Raw genomic sequence first — 24,454 nt, 5'->3', positions numbered from 1 at the left:
CGAACTCACCACTCCATCCTCCGTTTCACATGGCATTGTCAAAAGCGATCGTTCGAGAGTTTGACATAAAAGGGAAATTTTTGAAATTCGCTGCCCATCGGTTTGTGAAACATGTTTTCCAAACATCTGAAACGTCACGAGCATATGGGTTTGTTTACAATCATCGGTGTTCTGATAGTGGATCACGCTTTTTGCTGCTGAAATCTGACATTTATTTGTAAATCATTGTAAATTTCAAAGTATTTATCGAAAAATGAAACTACTTACGTATAATTTTCTAACATCCAAGTGTATTCGAGGCGTCAAAGTTGGATTTCCGTTAAAATTGAACGTAAGTTGGCTGTTTAAAAACAAGGCTCATGCGGAGTGGAATGTAATATTTTGTTTTTTAAGATTGTAGAGAAAAAAGTTGTTTCAACGGATTTCAATACGGAATTTATGACACGTATGATTCCTCGGTTGGAGTGGAGCGCTATCAAACAGGCTGCTAATTATGTAAGTGAGAAAAATTACCAACAATATTGGAATTTATATTATTTTTATGAACTTCACTAATATATTTCGCTTTCGATATATCAGTTCGCGTTTGCAACAGAATAGCACTATTATTTGAAGAAAAAGGCGGGTGGGTAATGTCAAAGACATAACTGGATGTCGTGAATACGAAAACAACTGACATGTTCCTTAACACTTCCGAATATCATTTAGTTGATCAATTGTATGAATTATGCAAGCATTCCACTTTTTCACATTTTTCGCAAAAACAAAGAAGGCTTCACTATTGAAATAATTCAATGCTGTTGCTTTAGACGTTTAAGTTGAAAAATTTCGATTCTATTGGTAGTTAGATTATATATATCCTTTCACAGATCACTGAGCTATGAGCTCTCAGAATACGAGAAAGGCAAACGCGCCTTATGAATTATCCTCTTTGATACTCGTTTATACCAAACCTGATTTCTTGATGATTTAGAACATTGTTTGCAAGCAATAAATCAGATTTTTTGCGTCGGTATGTGACAATGGATGAAACATGGTTCCATCACTTCACTCCGGAATCAAATAATTATAATCTGAATGGACTGCAGCCGGTGAACTACGTCCAATGCACTACAGACAGATATAAAGATTATGGTTTCAGTATTTTGGGATGCACATTGCATAATTTTCATCGATTATCTTAAAAACCATTCGAGATGTTGATAATCGCTTAAGCTTCATATTTGATTTTACAGGTCGTTTGCATGTTTAGCTGCTGTCGTCGTCTTCTTCTTTTTTTCCTTTTGGTTAGCTTCACCTCATTTGAGATCACGCCGTTTTGATAGCTTACGCTATATTGCCAGTTAGTTTTTGTCTAATTAGATTTTTTATCGTAACGTCACAATTGAACAAGCATTCATCTTTGACAGTTCAGCGGTACTGTTTACAAACAAGCTTAAACAAAAATCGAAGAACACGTTTTAAACAAACATCTTCACTTCCGGTGAAACTCTCAACGGGAGAGCACGTTGCATCGTGTTAGTCCGGAGAAAATTCGAGTATTTCGCAAGAAAAAAAAGGATTTTCAGCCGAACTTTGACGATTCGACGCAGCTACACAGCGAGATTTTCGCTTGTAGTCAAGTGAAAATATGGTCCATTGGACTATAAACGAAAATTAACTGACAATATACCCTTAGTTGCTGTGCTATCAATTCAGCGTCATATAGACCATAAATGGTCTCATCCAATTTATCAACAGGCAAACAAAAAATCTATGTTTACAAACAGTACTGCTGAACTGTCAAAATGTGTTCAATTGATTGAGGTTAGCAGTGACGGTAAAAAACCTAATTACTAAAAATCAACAGACACAGCTGAGATGCCAGGTGTGCATGTTTATCTGCACTTTGCAGACTTTTAAAAATCGATTTTTCGCAAATTTTCGTCAATAACAGTTCGGCTGAAAAGTTCGTATCGTTTAATAGAAACACATATTTTTTTGCCAAAATTCGTTTTTATTATTCAACATAATTGCCATCAGAGGCGATACAGCGATTGTAGCGATCTTCCAACTTTTCGATACCATTTTTGTAGTACGATTTGTCCTTTGCCTCAAAATAGGCCTCAGTTTCAGCGATTACCTCTTCATTGCTTCTAAATTTTTTACCAGCGAGCATTCTCTTGAGGTCTGAGAAATCTGGAGAATACGGTGGATGAGGGAGCAATTCGAAGCCCAATTCGTTCAATTTCAGCATGGTTTTCATCGACTTGTGACACGGTCGATGAAAACCATGCTCATTGAGTCTTTCCACGCTTTGGGTTCGGTTCAACGCGTGCAGTCCACTCAGCTGACTGTCGATTGGACTCCGGAGTGAAGTGATGGAGCCATGTTTCGTCCATTGTTATATATCGACGAAAAAATCGGTTTTATTTCGATATAACAGCTCCAAACACTGCTCAGAATCATCAATTCGTTGTTGTTTTTGATCGATTGTGAGCTCACGCGGCACCCATTTTGCACAAAGCTTTCTCATATCCAAATATTCGTGAATAATATGTCCAACACGTTCCTTTGATATCTTTAGGGTGTCAGCTATCTCGATCAACTTCACTTTACGGTCATTGAAAATCATTTTGTGGATGAATATGAGAGGCAGTTTCTTCCGCGAAAACGTAATGATTGCACCCTTTCCTGGGTTCAGTGTCATTCGGTTGGTTCCACACCATTGTGAGGAGTTCTCTTATTGCCGGTGAAGAAAAACAGTACCTTCGCTGTTGCGGATTTATAATCACCCGCAAACGATACACGTGGAGCTTCCAGAAAACATCATTGAGGTAAATCAGGAAAATCAAAGGATCCTTGGACCAGAGGAGGCGAAAGTGCAGATGAGAGATCGGTATATACAACATCAGTCTGAGTGCCGTTTGACTTGGAGTTGAACACTTCAGATGTAAACGTCAGTGATTCTCGGCGAAATATCGTTTACAAAATAACTTGTTCGAACAATTTTGGAACAGGGCTTAGAGATGTAATCCCGCGGTAGTCAACGACTTCAGTATTATTTCTATCCTTTTAAAAAGCTAAACTTATATTATATTTAAGAAAGTTTGGACTGCAACGTTGATATCACTATTGTCGAAGATTTCGTTTCAATTAATGTCAATAGGAAATCATTAACACTTTCGTAGTTTGCTCTAAAAATGTAGTAGCTGGCAGTGTCGGATCAGGCAGGATTCATCGGCGAATGTGCTACCACGGACCAAGCGTTCGTCATCCGCCAAGTGCCGCGAATACAATGTGCCCACACATCACTTATTCATCGATTTCAAATCAGCCTACGACACAATCGATCGAGATCAGCTAGGGAAAATCAGGCACGACTACGGATTCCCGGACAAACTGATACGATTGGTCAAGGCTACGATGGATCGAGTGATGTGCATTGTTCGAGTATCGGGGATAAACTCGAGTCCCTTCGAAACACGCAAAGGAGGACGACAAGGTGGCACGATTTTCAGAATGTCCGCTCAGCTACTTGGTTTTGCGGATGATATTGATATTATAGCACGCAACTTTGAGAAGATGGAAAGATGGATGGATTGTGGAAGATCAACGTGCATTGGGTGTTGCGAACCATATTTGGCGGAGTGCGAATGGAAGACGGTACGTGGAGAAAGCGAATGCACCATGAACTGCACCAGTTGCTGTGAGGACCAACCCTCGTCTAAATGGTCAAGGTCGGGTGATTACGGTGGGCCGGGCATGTTGTTAGAATGTCGGAGAACAACCCGGTTAGAATGATCCTCGATAATGATCCGACCGGTGTAAGAAGATGAGCGCAGCGAGCAAGATGAATCGATCAAGTTGAAAACGACCTGCGAACTATTCGCAGCTACCGAGGCTGGCGGCGAACAGCCATGAATCGAGTTGAATGGAGACACCTCCTGTATACATCAGAGACCCGTGTAGTCTACGACTGAAACAGTAAGAGTAAGTAAATTGTGACATTCTCTACGATACTAAACACTGTTCGGAGCATATTCCTCGAACGCGAAGCAGTCAAATGCTGGTTTTATTTGGACTCGTCTGATGCGAATTTTGCACTGCGAAAAGTGCACAAAACTAATCAAATTATTCTAGATTTGCGCTTAACTAATGATTTTTATCTCCGATTTGCAAAGAAGCAATCTTTATAGTTCCTTACGTAACATTTGGAGCTATTAGAAGGACTGATTTTTCATGTTCCCTATCGTTGTTCCTTTTTTTGTTATATTTTGCTCCAATGTAAATGCAGTATGACCCAATCGCTCTTGTTTGGAGCTAAACTGGCTCTGCGAACGTATTGCAGCAGAACTGCTCACAGTGTCGACTGATTTCATACTGAACCGATTTTCGTTAAGAGCTTTATTTTTACGTGATTTTTTTTGAATGAATTGGAAATGAAATGTTTTTGATCGGATCAGTTTACCTGTTCGTTCCAATGTAATACTTCGATTGCCAGACTCTATTTACGGTTTAGTATTACTTCAGAAGATGTATGTTAATTGAAAGAGCGATTTTCAAATAGCTCGTTTGGCCTTTTTTCGCATATGTCATAAAGAAGAGCTACCAAATATAAGACACAGTTCACTTTCTCATCTCATCCAAGTCAGTCGATAAAACAAAACCGCTTACGTTGGGGACAGAAGAAACCAAGTACAGTATTGTGTAGTGAACAATAGACCTCGAAAATGAGTGAACCAAACGAACAAAAGCTACCGCCGGTACGAAAGAATACAATTATTGTTGACTTCAGACAGTGCAAAATTCGACCTTCGATACGAGAACTTGAAGGTTTACTTAAGGAGCAAATGCATCTTGACATTAAACGTGTGCATTTACTTCAATGCAACAAGACAAATAATGTTGTTTACATCCCATCTTATAAAGAGTTGACTGCAATTCAATTCGCAAGACAATAACAATGTGCACTATGTGGAGCACAAAAACATTAAGTACAATATTCCAGTATATATGGAAGATAGTGCTATAGAAGTGCGTGTGCATGATCTTCCCTGAAGCGTCATCGATCCTTTTATTCGCAAAACTATGTCCCAATAAAGAGAGATCCTCTCTATCGAAAAAGAAAAGTGGAAGAATTTCTAAATGGCGTACGTTTGTTACGCAAGCGCTTGAAGAGGCCTATACCTTCTTATGTGACTTTCGGCCAGAATACAAGGGTCCCGTGCAAATCACTTGTTACCTATGACAATCAGATGGCCACATGTCAATATTGAACTCAAGGCTGCGAACAATACCATCGATGCGGCAATGGATGACGAGACGAGCCACGAACAAAGTGCCCTTCAATCCTGGAAGGAAGAAAATGGAAGCTCCTCTCCCCCTCCCCCCCTGTCACGAGATCCAACACAATTTTTTTTTAAATCGGCTCAATCGGCCATGTAAAGCTTGTAAGCAAAAAGGCCTGAATAAAAATATCTTTTAAATAAAGAATATAAGACGACACACTATTAACGATGAACATTAAAAAATAGTGATAATATCCAAAAGTCTAACGAATTTAAGCTTGCGAGGCGTATTTTAGCAAAACTTCGTGCTTTTTCAGAGGTCAAGGAAAATAAAGGGTAATTTTCTACTGGAATCTTTTTGGAAACACTGTTTTTGACAGATCACCAGCGCTGTCAACTATACCGATTTCTCGGTATTTATACCGATTTTTGGACTCAATACAGGAATACAGATATGCTCTCTTAAAATACCGATATTTCAATTTTCATACAGATAAATACCGATTTTCAGTTTTTGTATTGGATTCCATAGGGGTAAACCAGGTCGAGCGACCTTTTTTTTGTCGTAAAATCAGTTTCCGCACTAAATCGATGTTTGATTTTTCGAAAACGATATTGTACAGATAGATTTTTCCGTCAAATACAGATTTTTGAAAAAAAAAACAGTTGACAGCACTGCAGATCACGCGTGAATCGTGTCTTGCAGAGATGCCAGATCTGCAGATTTGTCTGTAAATCTGCAGATTTCGGGTATAGTGCTGCATTTTTTGTTGTGCAGACTTTTGAAAATTGAGTTTTTCGCAGACTTTCGTCCAAATTTACAGACTTTTGAAATTTTTTGCTTGCTCGGCAAATCAGTTTTGCGTGTCATACTTAATAGAGAAGTTGCTGCCAGTAAGGCATGCTTGCTGACAGCAGATTTTTTTTGCACATTTACGGACTTTTGAAACCCTGTCTGCAGATATTTGAAATTTTCACCTGGTATCTCTGGTGTCTTGTTCAGTTTGGTCTATAATTTAATCATGAATCGAATTACGAACGAACATACGCTTGCAAATTATTGAACTTCACTTTCAAAATTCACACTCGGTTAGGAAAGTGGATCGCACACTTCTCCCAATTTATGGGCAGTTTGGTAGGCCTATTGAGGGAGCTATTCGGAAACTTGTGACTAAATTTCGAACCCAGTTTAAAGCGAAGCCGCGGTCAACATTTGCTTGAAATCATTTTCAAATATTAAATCATATAGATCGTTCTATCGATTCCAATAAAGATTTAATCAATTTGCTTATTTTTTCTGTAAATTTGCTTAGTTTTTCGGTAAATTCAATTTGCTTAGTTGTAAATCAAATCCTATACCTCCTAAAAATTCATACTTTACCCCACCGAATTGTGTCAACCATCAACAATTAATCTAGTTCGCTTTCCTAGACAAATTATGATGTGGCAAGCCATTCGCAACTATGGATGTATAGCAATCACAAAAATTTAGCATTCAATGTTTTACAAACGGCAAAACCCCACATGGTCGCCAATATTATCTGTTGAGAACATAAAATTATGTTTTCGTAATTTTCTACGATTTCAGTAACTATTTTCCAGTTTGAACTAATTGCTTCAATCTCTCAATTCCAGGTTGGAACCGATCTTCCGGACACATTGCCGGAAGATATCACGTCGGATACCGAAACACTGCAGAAGCTCCATCACGTTCTGATGGAAGTGGATATCGTCGAAGGAACTCTCGAATGTCCGGAAACGGGTCGGCTGTTTCCGATCACCGACGGCATTCCCAATATGCTGCTAAATGAGGACGAGGTGTAAAAATTCGTTAAACCCAAACAACGAACGAGTTGAAAAGATATGGTGTTTTTTTTTCTTCGGAAATGCCAATGTTTATTAACTTGTATTTTATAATTTACATACAATAATAAGGGTGCATTTTTTTTTGCAACAGTTGCTTTTCTCGCATAATGGTTCAGAGATGGCGTGAATTAAATCTAACCGAAATTTTATTTTTGTTTGAAGATGGACGCAATTTTTCCAATCAGTTTGGAGCATTTTCGCTTGGATGAGTGTATGCCGCTCCAGGGTTTGTTTCATGAAAGTCTAATGATTTGTGGGACGAACAAGGTACAGGTTTCACTTATAGTAATGCTTCTAATATGGCAAGTTAGTATTTGATACTCGAATGTCAAGTTTGTTTTTCTCTAATTATATTTAGTCAAATTAGGCTAATAGTGCTGTTTCACAAAAATTCAATATATTTGTGACAATCGGAATGCAAGTTGACTATCACATACATTTTTCGTTACATTTGTTTTATGATTATAATATCAAAATACTAGAAGTAATGGAAACTTTGCTTTCAGTAGATTGTAATCTTGCATTTCAGTAGAACTTGGAATTCTGTTTTGGCCTCACCTTCATACACTTCCCTATTGTTGATGCCACGGCAAATATCTTTCAGAAGGCAATGAATGGTTATTGGGAATGAGCAATTTGCACTAGTTGTTTGTGTTTTCGAATGAACATTTGGCTTCAAACTAGCGCATCTAATAGTGACGAAGCCTACCAGCTGTGTGTAATATTCACTACATTTTTGTTTTTTTTTACATTACATGTTTATGTTGCCATCTTTTACTAGATCTGTAGGAGAATACAATTGTAGACTTCTAATTTCCGATTACAGATTCTTCTTCACCAATCAATTGTATTCTAAGAAATAATTTACAAGTCGTTGCATTTTCATGAAATGAAACTTATCTCTGAACTAAACTTGCTGTTTTAATGAAAAAAGTATTGTTTGTTAAAAGTTCCAATTAAAATTATGGATAGTTAAGAATAGCTTGTAAATAAACATAATTTAAACAATGAAAACTGAAGTTTCGCTTTTTTAACATCGCGAACCCTAACTAGAGTAATACTGGTTCAATTGTATCTGGCGTCATAAAGCAGTGAAGAAGTCTCGTTCACGTCGATACAGTAGTCGAGTAAACTGCGGTATGTTTTGAGTTTGCTAGCAAACTTTGAACTCATGTACAGATATTTTGTTAAATACATTTTGTTTCTTTTGTCTTGACCGCTACAATCTAGATGCCCTCAAATACAATCTATACTATACACTACACAGTAGAAAGGACTTCATCTTGTTCGAATATAATATTGATTCATCTCAGTGTAGAAAATATAAACTTTGTTTAAAAAGATCAAACGCATATATGTGTTATTACTGCTACAATAAAGTCAAACAACACCTTAGAGAGCCTAATTAGTTTCTTCATAGCACGCAGAGTAGAGAAGTTCTTGAGAAAGTTATTGCACTCCGAATTTACGATGATTGATTAGTTGTAGCAAACCTCCGGTGCCGCGGCGCTAACGATTGATGATTAAGGACTGCCGCACCGCGTAGATTCTCAACCCACACCGTAGTGAAATTTAAAATATGAACATGAACAATAGGTAAATACAGTTTGCTGTCGCCGTTGCGTCAATTAGGAATAATAGTTTGCATACACCTGCCGGGGCTCCGATAGGCTTCTGAATCGTCCCTAGTTGCACTTGACGTCCTTCATGGCACAATTGAGCTGAGCGTAGATGCTGCCCTTCGCAAGCCCGGCAGGACCTTTGCACAGGTCCCCGTTGGCACCATGGGCCTTGTATGTGCGATCGATGCGAATCGATCGGTCGGGACCCAGGGCTAGTTTCTGGCTGCCTCGGGCCAGATCCGGATTTGCTCCGTTCCAGGTCACATAATCCGCCCTATCGAATGATTGAAGCAGGTTTGGTTCAGGTTATTTTCAAAAGCAATTTCGACACTTACAGTAACAGATCATCGTTGGGGCCTCGGAACAGCTTCGTATTCGGACCCTTGGTAGCAATTCGAGCTGCACTGTAGCCATTCATCGGGTCTGACTTGGGAGCTGCAACACCTTTTGGACCGTCTAGCTCGTCCTCGGACGAAGAATTTCTAAAAATAGAATACCTAACATTACACCGAATGGGGATGGATGAAACACCAAGCCAACAGGTAATGCAGGGATAGCCGAGAGGAGAAAAGAAATAGAAGAGATCGAATCGAGAAACAAATCGGTGAGATACGCTAACGTAATGAGAGCTACACGATTTCATATTACTTTGTTGCTACCTTTCGCTGCACGTGGATGAGTCAAACTTATTCGAACTTAGCGTCAATATGGAATCTAGGATGTTTAAACAATAGTATTGATACTACGTGCTCAGCTACTACACTAATATCGTAATCTAATTGGATTGATGCATTCAGTTGAATTTTAACTTTGCCTTATCAGTTTTGCTTTATCAATGTACACGCTCAGAAAAAAATCAATGAATATGAAAGAATTAGATAGATGTATTATCTGAGAACATAAATGCAGCTTCGAAGCGCGTTTTCTCAGAATTACCCGTTAACATGGTAAAACAAGAAGTACTGAACCAATCGACGTGATCGTTTTGACGTGGAACACATCTTTGTTTTCTATATAGAGCAAAATTAAAATTCAAGGAAATTCGTAAGCAGTCCTTACACGTGACAATATTATTGTCAATCCAAAGTATTGTCAATACCGTCAATCCAATTGACTTGGTAACTTGAGTCCGCATTTTTCGAGAAAATCAAGCGTTTGGAGCTTCAAATATTGCAAATGAACATTGAAATATTGAGAGATGAGTTCATTGCACATATTCGACAGCTTCCTCTCTGGAGAGAAAGTATTGTCGGATTGATGTTTTGATTTTTTGACAATATTTTCGTCAATCCGATGAAGTTTCCATTACACGATCAAAAGTATTGTTAATACTCCTTGTATTGACAATAATATTGTCTCGTGTAAAGCGGCCCGTAAAATGTGAGAGCTGAAGATCTTGCAAAGACATCATATTAACAAGATATCCAGTTCTCACATTTCCCAAACATATCATTGGCAACATCCTTTTTTTGCGAGAATGGCGCCCTCAGACGAGTTGAGAGAAATGTCAAATTCGTGCGCGCCAGAATAGCAACATTGCGCACCCATACAATCGACATGATATGTTCAATGTGATGCCGTGCGATGGCGTTGCTGAACTTTAGATTGATTTAGCTCCAAGCTGACAGGGTCTAATAATCTTGTTAATATGATGCCGTTGGTACGGGTCAATAATTCAATGATTTTGAAACACTTGTTTTAGCTCTCAGTTGGAATACTGAAATAATCTGTGCTAAAGATTTTTTGACTTCTTTAAATAAGCAGGAAAGTGCGTCTTTTTAGTTCTGTTACTCGAAAGTTTAGATGGAAAATCTAATATACAACTAGAACCGAAACCAACGTGCCTCAGCAAGATGATTTAGTTTTATACACAAAATTTCAATTTTCTGCATCTAGAGCTTTTTTTCGAGCTGGTAAACAGTAACGTCATTTTTTTATGGAAGATAAACTCAACCCAATACAGTTTGCTCACGAATTCTAAACCGAACATAAGTAATACGTACGCAAGTCGATCGAGTAATGTTCGAAAATTTATCAACTCGAACGAATGATATTCGAGTTCATTCCAACTCGAACGGAATGCAGGATGGAAATTGCACACAGTGATGCCACTTTTCTCTAAGGTCAAATCCGTAGATTTGGCTTCAAGTCTACTTATGCTCGTATATGCTCCATTGAGACGAACTTTCCGTGCGGAACTCTTTTGACTGGAAAATCATCCTTCCCAATAGAGACAAAATAACTCACTAAATGCGTCTAAATGTTTAGAATAGGAATTAGTAAATAAATTAGTTACTTTTAGTTGAGAAATCTCAAAAAGAAACTGTATCCAATCATGAACAAATGTTTTAAAACTCTATTCAGGCCATATGGACCGTAAATGGTCTCATCCAATTTGTTAACAGACAAACAAAAAAAAAATCTCTGTTTACAAACAGTACTGCTGAACTGTCAAAATGTGTGCATCCGATTGAGGTTAGCAGTGACGGTAAAAAAACTAATGACAGTTTCGCTTTGTTCACTTAGTCTTTTAATTATTACGGCATATTTCTGTATTTTCTAAAAACTACGTTACCAAGCGATCAATTATCAAAACGACGACGGAATGATCCTGTAGTACGAATGCCTAGCTAAAGTGACTCACAGGCTTCGTTGAGTTCAAGCTAGTTCGCCTGTTGAGCATACTATCTGATAAAGCAAAACGGATATTTTTATGTACAGATTATGGATTTAGACACATTGTTTGTTGTAGGCGTGATAAAAACAATAGTGCAGGTAGGTGCAACAAATTCGGTAATTTTTACAATCGGTTTCACACATAAAAACTCCACAACATTCAATCCATACTTTGCGTGGTCGCCTTTGGCTCTAGTACGGCTTTGTTTGCCCGTTGAAGCCACGCCTACTGTTGTTGGGGCGTCACTATTGCTGCTGTTGTTGTTCAAATCGGTGCCGCTGTTCTGCTGCTGATTGTAACTGTTTGCAGTGCCGTGTCGCTGTTGTGATGGTGAGGATGGCATTGGTGGTTGTGGTGGTGGTGGTGGTGATTGTGGTGAATCGTTAATGATTGCAGTGGATGTGGTAGAAGTGGTAATTTCAATGGAAGCATCGTTTTCGTTCTCGTTGTCTTCCGTTGCACGATGTTCCTGATTCTGGATGGTGGACGGAATGGTCGGACTGTTTGTTTCGAAGGCAACCTGCGTACCCGGCGTCTGCTCATCGGAACCCACGCTCACTTTTTTGGTACGTGAACGGCGAGGAGAGGAGGTGCTGTTGCTTCGACTAGATATTTTTGGGTTTTGTTCGGTTAGGCCGGGTTCAGATTCGCGCACGTGGCGGTCGATACAGTTCATTATAGACATTCACATGATTTTGCACGTTGCGTGATATGGATGAGTTTTTTCGCAATTTATTTTCGAATAAAATCGATGAAAGAAAAAGAATGGAAAGAGAATTTTGAAACATAAATAGCCAACTGAAGTTTCGTTTTGTGTAGAATTTTGTATGAGCTTTTGTGTGTATTATTTTTTCTCCAAAAGAACGACACAACTTGACATGCAGTATACGTTGAATTTTGAGTGCTTATTAAGCGGTTTGAGATGTGGATATTCAGTATAGAGTTTTGGGAAAATATTCGGATCACGTCAACGGACTTACCTGGGCGTAGCGCTATTTTCATGAGCGTTTTCTTTGTCCTCCTCTGGTTTGTGAGGTGCGTCAATTTTAACACTTTTCTTTTTATCTTTGTCCTCCTGAATAACAATGTTAAGAATCTGTTTTGCACGGTCCTCCGAGTAGTCAACGCTTTCAAGTGCCATTAAAATAATTCGTTCGGCAATGTCCTTGTATTTACTCTGAAGACGAGCTTTTACTGAAAACAACGGAAAGTAATAAATTGAGCAAAACGAATTATTCGGTCGACTCATTGTTTGATACAAACTTTTTTTCATTTCTTCGGGAGTTTTGGGCTTTGCTGGTGGTGTTTCCGACCGGCTTGGTTCACTGTGTCCTTCCTTCTCGGAGCCTTTGCGAGATGAGCTTCGCTGAACCGCCTGTTGTTCTCGTTTTTCATAGCCCAACTTGATCAGTGCTTGTGAAGCTGTTTGGACATTATTATCGGCATTAGCCAAGATGTCTAAAATGAGTGTTTCTTCCGCCTTTGGGAAAAAACTCTTCAGGTATCTGTAAAAATGAAATTTTGTGAAAAATTCTGTTCGAATTGAAACGAAAGTGTCGGGAAAAACAACTTAAAATCAGGTATAATTGAACGCACATGCATTTCAGCTACAAATTACGGAACGGAAATTCAAACAATAAAATCAAACCAACGAAGAGTCTATCAAGCACGAAACAAAAGTTAACTCAACAACGACAAACAAGTATTCCTCGGGAACAACGGGACAACCTCAGTTTCATCTTGGGCGACGAGTGCGGTTTCGGTGAGCTGTAACGTATATCGATCCCGTTACTGCGCGGTGATCCATGCTGATACCCGTAGTAGCTTCCGCTGGCGCAACTGGCCGGCCGCGGGATTGGACTTCCGGTGCGGGAAGTTGAAACCTCGCTGCGGCCGCCCAGTACCGGTGTCATCTGGAACGCGGACACCACACCCATGGCCGTGTTGTGGAAGTGACGCTGCGGCAGTGGAGGCGTTGAATACGGTCCCGGTGTGGTCAGCGGATGTTTCTCGACCTGCAGAGCACTGATTACGACCGCTTCGCGATTGTAGTATCTGCCGTTCGGTGCGCAACAGGTACGATGCCGAACAACGGTAGGATTTTGTTTGTATACAGTTTTTCGAATTCGATTATTACGGAAAGCAGCGTGCGTTAGAAAAATACACTCGAGTGTTAGACAATGCTGGGTTTACTAAGTGTGGTGTGTTTTTTTTTTGTATATGATGTTTGCAAACGGGAACAGTACAATGGCGTGGAATGAATGTAATCAAAATCATAACGGTGTGGGAGTTTCGGTTACTCAACAAGCAACATCATTCGCGTTTCGAGTCTCTTGAAGAGATACCAGAGGAGGACTATTAGGCATGCTTCGAGGACTGAGAGAAACGTTGTCATAATTGTATTTTGTCGGGAGGGGGTTACTTTGAGGAGAATGAAATTCATTTAGAAAAATAAATACAACAGATTTCATTCTAACTAATGGTTTTCTCAAATGACTCAGATGACTACTGGAGCTAAGTTGATTGGAGGTACCGTTACCCTATCAGATAAATTGAAAAATTACGTGTTCTTTACTCTTCAAGATACAGTTGGAATCTATTTACGCCTTTCTCACATAGAAATCACTGTGAAAACCGTTTTTTGAATCGAAGCCTTTTCAAATCAGTTCGTCGAAATCAGAAAATGTCTGTTGTATATGTATGTATGTATGTAACAATTTTATTCACTCAATTTTCTTAGAAATGGCTGAACCGATTTTCACAAATTTAGACTCAAATGAAAGTTCTTTTGGTGCCATTCAAAGTTGCTAAATTTTATTCGAATCCGACTTCCGGTTCCGCAATTACAGGGTTATATATGCAAAAATATTAAAATATATGCACTTACTTTTCTCAGAGATGGCTGAACATGTTCATACACTTTTGTCAAGATGAAAGGTCTTGAAATACCAAACTTCGCTCTAAACGTAAAACTGGTTTCAAAATTTTATTGAATTTGGAATCACTCGAAAATGGCGGGTGAGTAATGTCATAGACATAACTGGAAGTTGTGAACACGAATACAACTGACATGTTCCTTAACACTTCCGAATATCAATTAGTTGATCAATTGTATGAATTATGCAAGCATTCCCCTTTTTCACATTTTTCGCAAAAACAAAGAAAGCTTCACTTGATCTAGATTACTGTGAATTTCACACAGCGAAAAGTGCACAAATCTAATCACAGTTCTAGATTTGTACTAAATTAAGGATATTTACCTTCGATTTGCGAAGAAGAAATCCTAATAGTTCTTTAGGAAACTTTTAGAGCTATTAGAACAGTTGATTTTGTGTGATGCTCTCCACCATTGTCGCCTTTTCGTTGTTTTTGTCGTGAATACGACTTACTTTACTATGGGGCGCCTTTTCAAAATTTACCCTCTGGGAGAGTGATAAGTTTTTGATCGTGAATATCTCTTGTTACACTCAACGCAACAACATAATTTTTTCTCCATGCAATCAGCAATATAATCAGGAACTTGTGATTAAATTTTCAATAGTGTAAAAAACCTTAAATAACTCAAAATCTATTTTTTCTCAAACTTTTGGAAATAACGAGGAAAACTCATCTCGTTTGCTTGCCTTTATCGCACCAGGACGATGGTTTCGAGGTAGTCAGGCACATATCAGTAAACCAGCAGTAGTAGAGAACTGAATTTTTAGTTAAATTCAAGAACTAATCTCAGAACCAAGATTCTGGTCCACCTGAATTCTGAAGTTAATTTTTATGTGGAACACATTTTTGTTGTCTATATATTAGAAATTCAAGAAAAATGTGGTCAGGTTTTGAACAATTACAGCTCCGTCAATTTTGTATCAATTATTAATATTATGTCACCATTTGATTGGAAATATTTCTACGTATTGATTTCAATGTTCATAGCCATGTATTTTTAATTGTATATCATTGAAATAATGATTAATAGCTAGAAGTGTCCTATTTTGTCTGCAAAAAATCTCCAATTTCCCTGCCATAGTCAACGGTTTTGAAAAAGTAAGCGATATATCAAAGGGAAAGCATCGCTTTTGTGTGCATAAGATTAATTTCTAATTTATATAAGATGAACTCGATTGATAATGAGAAAAAGTTTGTCACTTCAATCGAAATCGCAGAAAGGTAGAGAACCGGTATAAAAATAACTGCTTGCATACAAAACTTGAATACAAGCTTGGTGAAGAGAAGCTTAAATATCGATATTCTTATCGCAAACATGTAAAAACATATAGTTGCATACATTTGGGCTATTGAAGTAATTTCTTCGGCTACATAACAAATTCAAATCACGACAAATAGAGTCTACATTTTGGATTCGCAGACTCTCGTGCATTTGCGGATTCAAAAATGTGACGATTAATTGAAAATGTCGATCATTAGAAATGTTAGTTGCCTTGTTCCACATCAATGGCTCGAACAACCCCATGGGGCTGATCCTTGTAGTTTTAAGTTCCGAATTTAGTTTCATACTTCTATTCCAAAATTTCGTTCCAGAACACAGATTCAGAATTTAAAACTATGAATCTAGAGCTGAATCCTATTTCAGGATTTTGAAAATGGTTTCAAATTCAGTTCCTTATTCAGGAATTCTAATCCAGAGATATGATTTAGGATTTTCAGAATTCATGAACAAAATTCAGGATATGAATTTTAGATCTGGATTCTGAAACTAAATATTGGGTCTGAACACCGAACTTTCATTTAAAAAGGTAAAACTGAATTCAAAACTTTAATTCTTGAATTAAATTTCAGAATTTAATTCATCAATTCAGTCTCAGCATTCATTTCCAGAACTCAGAACCTACATGTTGGAACTTAATTGTGGACATGATTACTGGAATTGGATGCTGGAACTGAATTCAGTTCCTATATTAAGACTTGGAATTCGAGTTCAGAGTTTAGTTCTATAACCAGTGTTGGTGATTGCCGAAAATTTGACAGAAGCTGCTATATTGCTATCTATATTGTATACAACATTTTCAATCCGGTAGAAGATGCTACAAGAACTCGCTCCACTTCAAACTCTGAGTATTTCTCGGCCCTTAAAAAAATTACAGTCTGATAATGATCGTTGCTGTGTGGAATTTCCCAAGAGAGAATCGCAAGTTGACAATTATCGCAGAAAATCGAGTCGATGATTCAACTTGATGATTCTCATACTAGATTGCAATATTTCAAAACCCTTGTGTGGAGCATTCACATACACTTTCATAGACACAACTTATACAAAGATTTTATGCACATAGTTAGAATAAGCGGCAATAGTAAAATGATTCTATCGCAATTATCAACTGCCTGTATAGAATCGGATCGCGAAACGAGAATAAGCGACCGTTTGTTGCTTCAGAGAAGATCCCCACAGCGGCGTGCCAACCTTTGATTCTCAGAAATGTCATCGAGAGAAATTCGCTCTCGCACTGGTGTCGATTCTATGTTAAATGAGCCATGCCATTTTTTTGTTGTTGCGATGATTTCCAACTCTCTTTGATGGCACTGATTCAATCGTTGAAGAGTTGCCAGCGAACGTTTATTGATACGATAAAAGCCATCCTTGTCTATAACGCAATTTAGAAAATTCTAAAAATAACTTCAGTTCCTTACTTCTAGAACTAAATTTATGACCAGGGTTTTTGATCTAGATTCCGAAAATTTGCAGCTGAATTCGGTACGTGCCCCAGATTTATATATTAGTTCTTAAATTTTAACAATTATAAACATTGGACAAATTACGCAAAGTGGTTTTTTAGAACCACTCAAATATGTTTGCCGTCAAATAGTCGTACTGTAGTATAGATGCATCGTAAAAATTCTGGAAGCAAATGATTATCTCTATCCGGATGTGAGAAAGAAATATGTCAGTTTTATTCGTATTCACGTCCTCCAGTTATGTCTGTGACATTACCCACCAGCCTTTTTTACCAATGCAAACGACTAGCAGCTGTGACGTAATCGCTCTTGTCAGAAGCGAAACTAGCTTTGTAAACGACACACAATACATCTGATTGCAGTGGTGATAGAATCCAAACTGATCCAATTTTTGTTAAGAGGTTTTCTTTAATGTCGATTATTTCATTTCGGATTTGCATTTCTTTGAAAGAAACTATCAGAATGGTGTACGGGATTCATTCCTGCCTTTCAGAAGAACCAAATTGTGGAACTCACTACGATATTAAGCACTGTTCGGAACATTTTTCTCGAACGATTTGTTTTACAGCAGCAGATATTTTATTCTCTTCCTCAGAACGCGTTCTGATTGGCTGGTGTTGACATGGGTCAAATGAGACAGGTTTTTCAATAGTGTACTATTGAAATACTTCAATGCTTTTTCTATACACGCTTAAGTTGAAAAAATTCGATTCTATTGGTAGTTAGATTATATAAATCCTTTCACAGATCACTGAGCTATGCGCTTTAAAAATAAGAGAAAGGAAAAAGCGCCTTATGAATTATCCTCTTAGACACTCGTTTATACCAAACATTTCAGAAAAGTTTAATTTTGAATTATTTGAGATTATGCCACACAACTGAAAATTTTATCATATTTCCGATGGCATGTAGCAAAAATTATGTTGATTCGTTAGATACAACAAGAGATATTCACTATCAAAAATTTATCATTCTCTCAGAGGGTAAATTTTGGAGAGGCGCCCCATAGTAAAGTAAGTCGTATTCACGACAAAAGATTTAACGCAGGTTTCTACTTATTCCTCACTTTGCTTTATAAATCTTTCGAAAAATGGTCCACTTGGCATGAATATGTTCTTATAAAGGTTTTCGGTAGGCTTTCATGGACTGAAAGTGCAAGATTTATAATTTAGCGTTGAGGACAGCTACAAATATTTATTGATATTAAAAATGTTACTTGTGATATCGTCTAATACTGAAAAATGCCTACATTGGATAGCTTGGTCACTCAGAACATTTTAAAACTCTCGCCAATGCGAAGAAACATTCCACGCTTTTCCACATAGGGCAAGCTAATTGTCGAAGAAATCAAACAACTATTACCACTTCGGAAACAGAAGATGGAAATCAAATACCAAACTCAGCTAAGATAGTGGAGACCTTCAAATTTTGAATACGGAAAACACGGAAAATTCGAGTGAATTTGTGCCATTGAAAAAGATACCTGATAATGAGATAGAAAACGAGATGTTGGTGCAGAAGAAATTCTTAAAGCGATTAAAATTCACCTGGAGGTGATGGTCTACCATAACAATGGCCCTTATACCGGTGTCACTTCACGGTGGAAATCAAGTGAAGTGATCGTAGGTCCTTATTACGGAAGTCGCTTCAGAGACAAAAGTAATTACTTGGATGAACTTGATGTCATTATGAACATCACGCCACCAACATTTTGTTGAAGAAATTAGTTTCTTCCACCACAGTGATCACTTCACTATGCGTGATACTGGTAATAGGTAAAATCAAGTGAAGTGAATGTGAAAGTGGAAGCACAGACTAACAGACATGACAGTATGAGTAAATTCTTATAAAAATAATTTTCCGTGATGCACTAGTTCCACCTATATTGTACTGCGCGAACTATTTACTATCGGTACACCCCTTGTGTTACGTAAAAGTCTTTTTACTAGTTGGTTTCCCCTCGTTTGTCAACACCGATCAGCTGATTGCAGGGTTGCCTGATTTCATCAAAATTTTTGAAAATGAATCGTCACAATAAATTTTTGGATCACGTTTATATTTAACTTTTCCGCGATGTTGGAAGGTAACCATTTATTTGACTCAACGTTGTTCATCTAGACTATTTTTTATTGTGTTGGTAGTTTTCACCCGAAATGAAGAGGCGGCAGACCAGAAGCAAGTAAATATTGTAACAAAACGGGTTCGATTTTGTATTGCGTTGGAGGATGAGAAGTAGGCATAATTCTGTATATAGTTTTGGCAATATGTATTAAATTTGTATCCTGCATGAAATTCGCATGGACGTATACAAATCAATACATTACAGGTAATTCTGCATGAATGGCAACTCTGTTGGTAAATGAAAAAATAAACACAGTATAGATGACAGACAGGATGTTTTTGATAGGGTAACGTGGCGCCATCATGACACATGTGAGTACTGTCCCAAATAAAGGAATATTCGAAATGACCGTTAAAATGATTGAAGAATCTAATTTGAGTGTCCTGTCTGTTAGTCTGTGGTGGAAGTGAGAACGGTAATAAGGGCCAATTTTCTACTGTAGTATTATATTTAGTTCCAATGTAGAGTGTACGATATTTACTGCCAATTCATCAGGCTAAGCTTATAGTGTACGACAGTTAGAGGCAAGTTACGGAATTAGGATAATGTACGATTCAGACGATCCGGCTTCTTCCGTCACCGTCACCGGAACGTCAGCCTCCGTCAAAATTAGTCAAATGAGTTTTCCCTTTGCGCATTCACACGATCCAGCAGAGATCCGGAACGTCAACGGCCAGCTCCGTCAACATTTCTCCGCAAGAATATTTGACGGACTGTGATTATCGCACACATGCACGATTCATATGATTACGGTATTGAGCTGACGTTTGTTATGTATGTATTCGGTGTCAAGATCCCACTCTTAAACGAAATATACCACATATAAGTAATAAAACTTATCAGTAGATTTGCAAAGTACGTTATGTTGATGAGTGGAACTGATTGTTTTGTTTTTTCCTCTTTCTAGTTAATTTTGAAAGTTATTTATTCGATAAAAAGGTAGGAAAACAACAGATCAATTGGCTCCATTTTTGTATTAGTGGAATAAAGTTATGCGAAACTAAGTTCTTCAAATTCTGCGTGTAAGAAAATGACATGACGGGCACGAATAGGAAACCGGATCGTGTGAATCAGAATGACGGTGACGGAAAAAGCCGGACCGTCTGAATCGTACTTAAAGCGGCCCTTACACGATCATTAAAAGTGTCATTACTTAAAAGTAATGTCATTTTTAATGTACAATTCTCCATATAAATTTGGAATGCCATTACTTAGTAATAATTAAAAATGACAATTATAATTCTAGTGTAAGAGAAATCCGTTTCTAGTAACACTGCTCCGGAAATGCTAATGAGACTTGTACATACAATGTAAACAGAACAAAAGAAGTGTATTTCAAAGCACCATGATGCAGCGATGTCAGATCTACGGAAATCTCCGTTGATCTACGGATTCGAACATTTTCTACGGATCTACGGAAGAAAGTTAAGCGAAAACTAGTTCACGTGTAATTTATTCTGTTTCGAGATATTCCGTATTCGCGTGTAAGCCAAGTTTGGCATATCATCAAGGCACAATTCACACATGTAATAAACCTTTTATCTTAATAAAAGTGTATGTGTATTTGTCATGCTCAGTATGAATGTGCTAGTGTAAAATTTAGGCGACTAAAAGCCATTTCACTACACTCCAGATAGAGGAATGGATAATGCTGACTAAGGTAAGACTTTTTGGTTCATTTTCAGCGAATTTCAACAATTTATGCTGGAATTCTAAAAGAACTGGTTATTTACTAGTTCTGTACATCCGAAAAACTTGAAGATTTATATTTAAATATATCACTCAATTCCGACAGATTTCCGAATCAACCGGTTGTAGGCGAAATTCATTCGGAGTCGGTTGTTGCACTGGAGTTGGATTTGATTCGGAATTCCACATGGAATCTCGAATGAAAATTTCTCGCCGATTCGGAATTCATTTGGATTTAATAATGTGGGAAGCAGTGATAGATCAAATGCTTTGCACATGATGCTAGCGTGCAAATTATTAGTTAGTTAGTTAGTTGTTTATTTTAGCCCGGTTTTAACCTATCGGTCATTCACCGGGGGGTAATTGAAATTACATTTCATATTGGTCGATCTTGAATTATTTATGTTTCATGAAATTCCCATTAGATTTTGATGTTACTGAGCTGGTGATTCTTGTAGCATTGACAATAGGTCGTGGAAAATATCCCCGTGGAAAATATTGAGCCGTGGACTTGAAGCAAAGCAAACGGTTGATATTAAATTTCGTGAAACTTGTTGGCGTCTTTAAGAAAACTGAATAGAGTATTCTCTGCAACTGGATCGTTGGACAGTACGTCCCTGATGGATGACGGAAGTTGGTAGTATTGACGTAAATCTTGAAGTTCGATGCAGTCGATAAGAAGGTGTTCAACCGTGTACCTGACTTTGCATGTTGAACAGTATAATGGCGGAGATTTTGAAAAAAGGTGAGAGTGCGATACTCGTGTATGTCCGGTGCGCAAGCGAGATAGTACGCGCTGTTCTACACGTTTGTCACGATCAGTTCATTTCGCAAAGGAACCTTTTATTTTTTGTTTGTGGTCTATTTGGTTCCTCCATGTGTGCGTGAAGTGATCGTTAATTCTTGATGAAAGATGGTGGACTAGATCTAAAGAGGGAATTTTCTTATATAGGGTACTATGAGAAATCCGACCCAAATTGGCTAAACGATCGGCATCTTCATTACCACTAGGGTAACCGAGGTATTTTGGCCCACTTTAGGATTGATTTTATTTTGGCCCACTTTGTACAAATATCCACCAAATGTTGTGATATCTTTGAAAAACCCTTCCGCAATAGGTAATTTAATATGATAGGCATCAAATTGATGCAACATGGATAAAATCCGATAAAATCGATAAAGTTTGTTAGGTGGGCCAAAATATATGAAGTGGCCAAAATACCTCTGTTACCCTAATCCCGCTGTGTCTGGGGATCCAACAGAGAGTAGTATCATTATCACACTGGTTTTCGATGGCCTGGATAAATGGATGACGAGATTTTCCAGTATTAAGAGCGGTGAGAACGGATAGGGAGTCGGATAGAATCAGTGTTGGTTGATTTGATAGTTTCTTAGTAACGGCGTATAATATTGCTGCAGCTTCCGCAGTAAATATTGAGCAGAGAGAGGGCATCTTTAATGCAATTCTATTTTCGATTCCGCTGATTCCTACTCTAACTCGATTGTTAGCACGGGACCCATCGGTGAAGATTTGCAAGTTCACGGAACATATTAACGTCGGGTACGTGTGCAATATTCGGCTAAAAATATTAATAAATTAATGTTTACGTCGACCGAAGTTGAATGATCGACTGAATCGTGTTTAAGGCATGCGTTTCCTGATGAAAACAAACCAATCTCGTTTGCATTTGTGGTTGTAAGTGAGTTGTCAGAAAGCCTAATAATCAGTTGTAGGCAGTGCAAATTATTAACAGTGTAGGACTGAATCGTTGAGTAAATATAACTCAACAGTTAGCAGGTATAACATATAACCCACACCCACGGTATTTTTTCGCAAGTGCCTGATAGACACTAATTAGAATCACTTTGCCTAAAATTAGGATATTGATTTGATTTGGAATTCAGTATGAAGGAACCGATTCTGACTAGGATCGGTTGTTGCATCACACTGAATTCTGAATCAAATTCCAGACTGAGAGGGTGAAGAATATGAGCATTTATGAAAAGAGAATACATTTTGGCTTATCAATTTCTATTCTTCACTTGCAAGAAGATGCAAAAGTTATAATTTTTTCCTCGTAAGACAACAATTAAAAGCCATTCCAATTTCAACATTTCAATCCACTACAGATACTGAGTAGAGTGACAGGATGTTAGTGTCGGCACAGAAAAAAATAAAACACGATAAACTGCCATCGTATCTAGCGAAAAACTAATGGTAAAAAGCGCAGTTGTGTGTATGTTATAATTATGTTATGTCAGTTCATGATGACGTCTGGCTTGACGAATAGATACAAAAGGTGACCATAGTTTACTTACTTCTTTAGCAGCATCCTAATATGAGTTTCCGGTACGGTTGGAAACATCGAGTTAATTTTAGCCACAGTGGCATCCGTGTCGGCAGCGCTTATGTTGCTGGAGAACGACGTTTCCTGCATGACGGTACGGCCGAGTCCCATCCGGGGCGTGTGTGGGCTGGATCGTGCCATCTGAGCGAGCTCCTGTGTGTCGAGGGACGGTAAAGTGGTAACGGAGCAGTTAATGCGGATAGGCAAATGGAAGAATGTCTATGTCTATGAAAGCGGATCGGATACTTACCAGTTGCTGTTGTTGTAGTTTGGTAGCGAAATTAGGACTAGCTGTTAAACTGGGAACACCGGAGGGTGGATTCTGGAATGCTTGTTGAGCTGGGTAGAACGAATTACTTGAAGGGTAGACATGATAGGGAGAACCATGCACTGGCTTTGTATTACATAAACATAGTTTTCGTGGTGTGTGGGTTTGTTTGGAATTTTAAATTGTGGCATAACAGTACGATGGTAATATAGCATAGAAAAAAAGAAGAAAGAAGAGAGATACATAGAAGCTTTCAACATTGAATCAACATATGTACAAAACAGCACTTTACAGGATTCTTGTGTGCCCTGCAAATGGGCAACACCCACGAGTGTCATACCTGCACTGAGATGTTATCGTTGGAAATGTGTAATGGGGCTCCTGTTTGCAGCTGTCGAATCCTGGAACGTGGGTCCTCCCATGTTGTCGTTTTGGTGAATAGATTCACATAATAGCTGCATAAAAAATTCAAAATTCATTAAACCCTGCGGTTATGCAATATGCGCTCTCCTGGTAAGATGCTGAGGAATGTAAATATTCATCATCTCGCCAAGACGCCATATTGTTTTTTTGCTGTTGGTGGCAATTTCTTTCGCTTATTTCTTTTTCACCAACACAATTTAGTAGATTTTATCATGATATTCGAATTTACAACCAAGTGTACTAGCAAATGTAACAAATTTCAACTCACTATCGACCCGTCCGGGAGTCATATCGGCAATCCCAGCCGGGAGGTAAATTCACTTGATCTATATGGTCCGACATCTTTCACCGTACTGGGTGCAGTATACATTTTGGCGTTTCACACATCTGCACGGTTGCGGCGCCGCCTCGCGTCATGCGCTTTGACATTTCGATACCAAGGCATTGATGACGTCATCGCTATAAATATCCGACGGTGACATTTGTG

General features: G+C 38.2%; 2 protein-coding genes across 7 annotated transcripts; one reads left to right on the top strand and one right to left on the bottom strand.

Moving 5' to 3' along the window:
- Nucleotides 1-128: 128 nt before the first annotated feature.
- LOC131438057 (multifunctional methyltransferase subunit TRM112-like protein) lies at nucleotides 129-7,930 on the top strand. Its single transcript, XM_058607844.1, has 3 exons — nucleotides 129-331; nucleotides 394-495; nucleotides 6,906-7,930. Exons 1-3 carry the CDS (start codon nucleotides 254-256, stop codon nucleotides 7,092-7,094), a joined length of 369 nt encoding a protein of 122 aa, XP_058463827.1. The 5' UTR covers nucleotides 129-253; the 3' UTR covers nucleotides 7,095-7,930.
- On the bottom strand, nucleotides 7,194-24,364 carry LOC131438055 (uncharacterized). 6 transcript variants are annotated; one of them, XM_058607836.1, is made up of 10 exons: nucleotides 24,236-24,364; nucleotides 23,885-23,999; nucleotides 23,527-23,670; nucleotides 23,248-23,429; nucleotides 13,164-13,490; nucleotides 12,699-12,940; nucleotides 12,416-12,629; nucleotides 11,606-12,040; nucleotides 9,094-9,255; nucleotides 7,195-9,032 (listed from the first exon to the last, which is right to left on the bottom strand). In XM_058607836.1, the coding sequence occupies exons 1-10, from the start codon at nucleotides 24,307-24,309 to the stop codon at nucleotides 8,822-8,824; spliced, it is 2,106 nt and encodes a 701-aa protein (XP_058463819.1). In that variant the 5' UTR covers nucleotides 24,310-24,364; the 3' UTR covers nucleotides 7,195-8,821. The 6 variants fall into 6 exon arrangements, with proteins under 6 accessions (XP_058463822.1, XP_058463821.1, XP_058463819.1 ...); XM_058607837.1 differs by having other exon boundaries at nucleotides 9,094-9,240; XM_058607839.1 differs by lacking the exon at nucleotides 13,164-13,490 and having other exon boundaries at nucleotides 7,194-9,032.
- Between the last annotated feature and the right edge of the window lie 90 nt (nucleotides 24,365-24,454).

The sequence above is a fragment of the Malaya genurostris genome, chromosome 3, assembly GCF_030247185.1.
Source record: "Malaya genurostris strain Urasoe2022 chromosome 3, Malgen_1.1, whole genome shotgun sequence".
NCBI classification, from domain to species: domain Eukaryota; kingdom Metazoa; phylum Arthropoda; class Insecta; order Diptera; family Culicidae; genus Malaya; species Malaya genurostris.
Note: the sequence above shows the minus strand (reverse complement) of the source record. Positions and strands in the feature narration are given on the sequence as shown.

Coding starts and splice junctions, on each gene's coding strand:
- LOC131438055 (XM_058607836.1), bottom strand. CDS start 24,309: ATGTCGGACCATATAGATCAAGTGAATTTACCTCCCGGCTGGGATTGC. Junction 12,941..13,163: donor TCGCCCAAGATGAAACTGAG/GTTGTCCCGTTG, acceptor TCATTTTTACAG/ATACCTGAAGAGTTTTTTCC. Junction 12,630..12,698: donor TCCCGAAGAAATGAAAAAAA/GTTTGTATCAAA, acceptor CGTTGTTTTCAG/TAAAAGCTCGTCTTCAGAGT.
- LOC131438057 (XM_058607844.1), top strand. CDS start 254: ATGAAACTACTTACGTATAATTTTCTAACATCCAAGTGTATTCGAGGC. Junction 332..393: donor GATTTCCGTTAAAATTGAAC/GTAAGTTGGCTG, acceptor TTGTTTTTTAAG/ATTGTAGAGAAAAAAGTTGT. Junction 496..6,905: donor TCAAACAGGCTGCTAATTAT/GTAAGTGAGAAA, acceptor TCTCAATTCCAG/GTTGGAACCGATCTTCCGGA.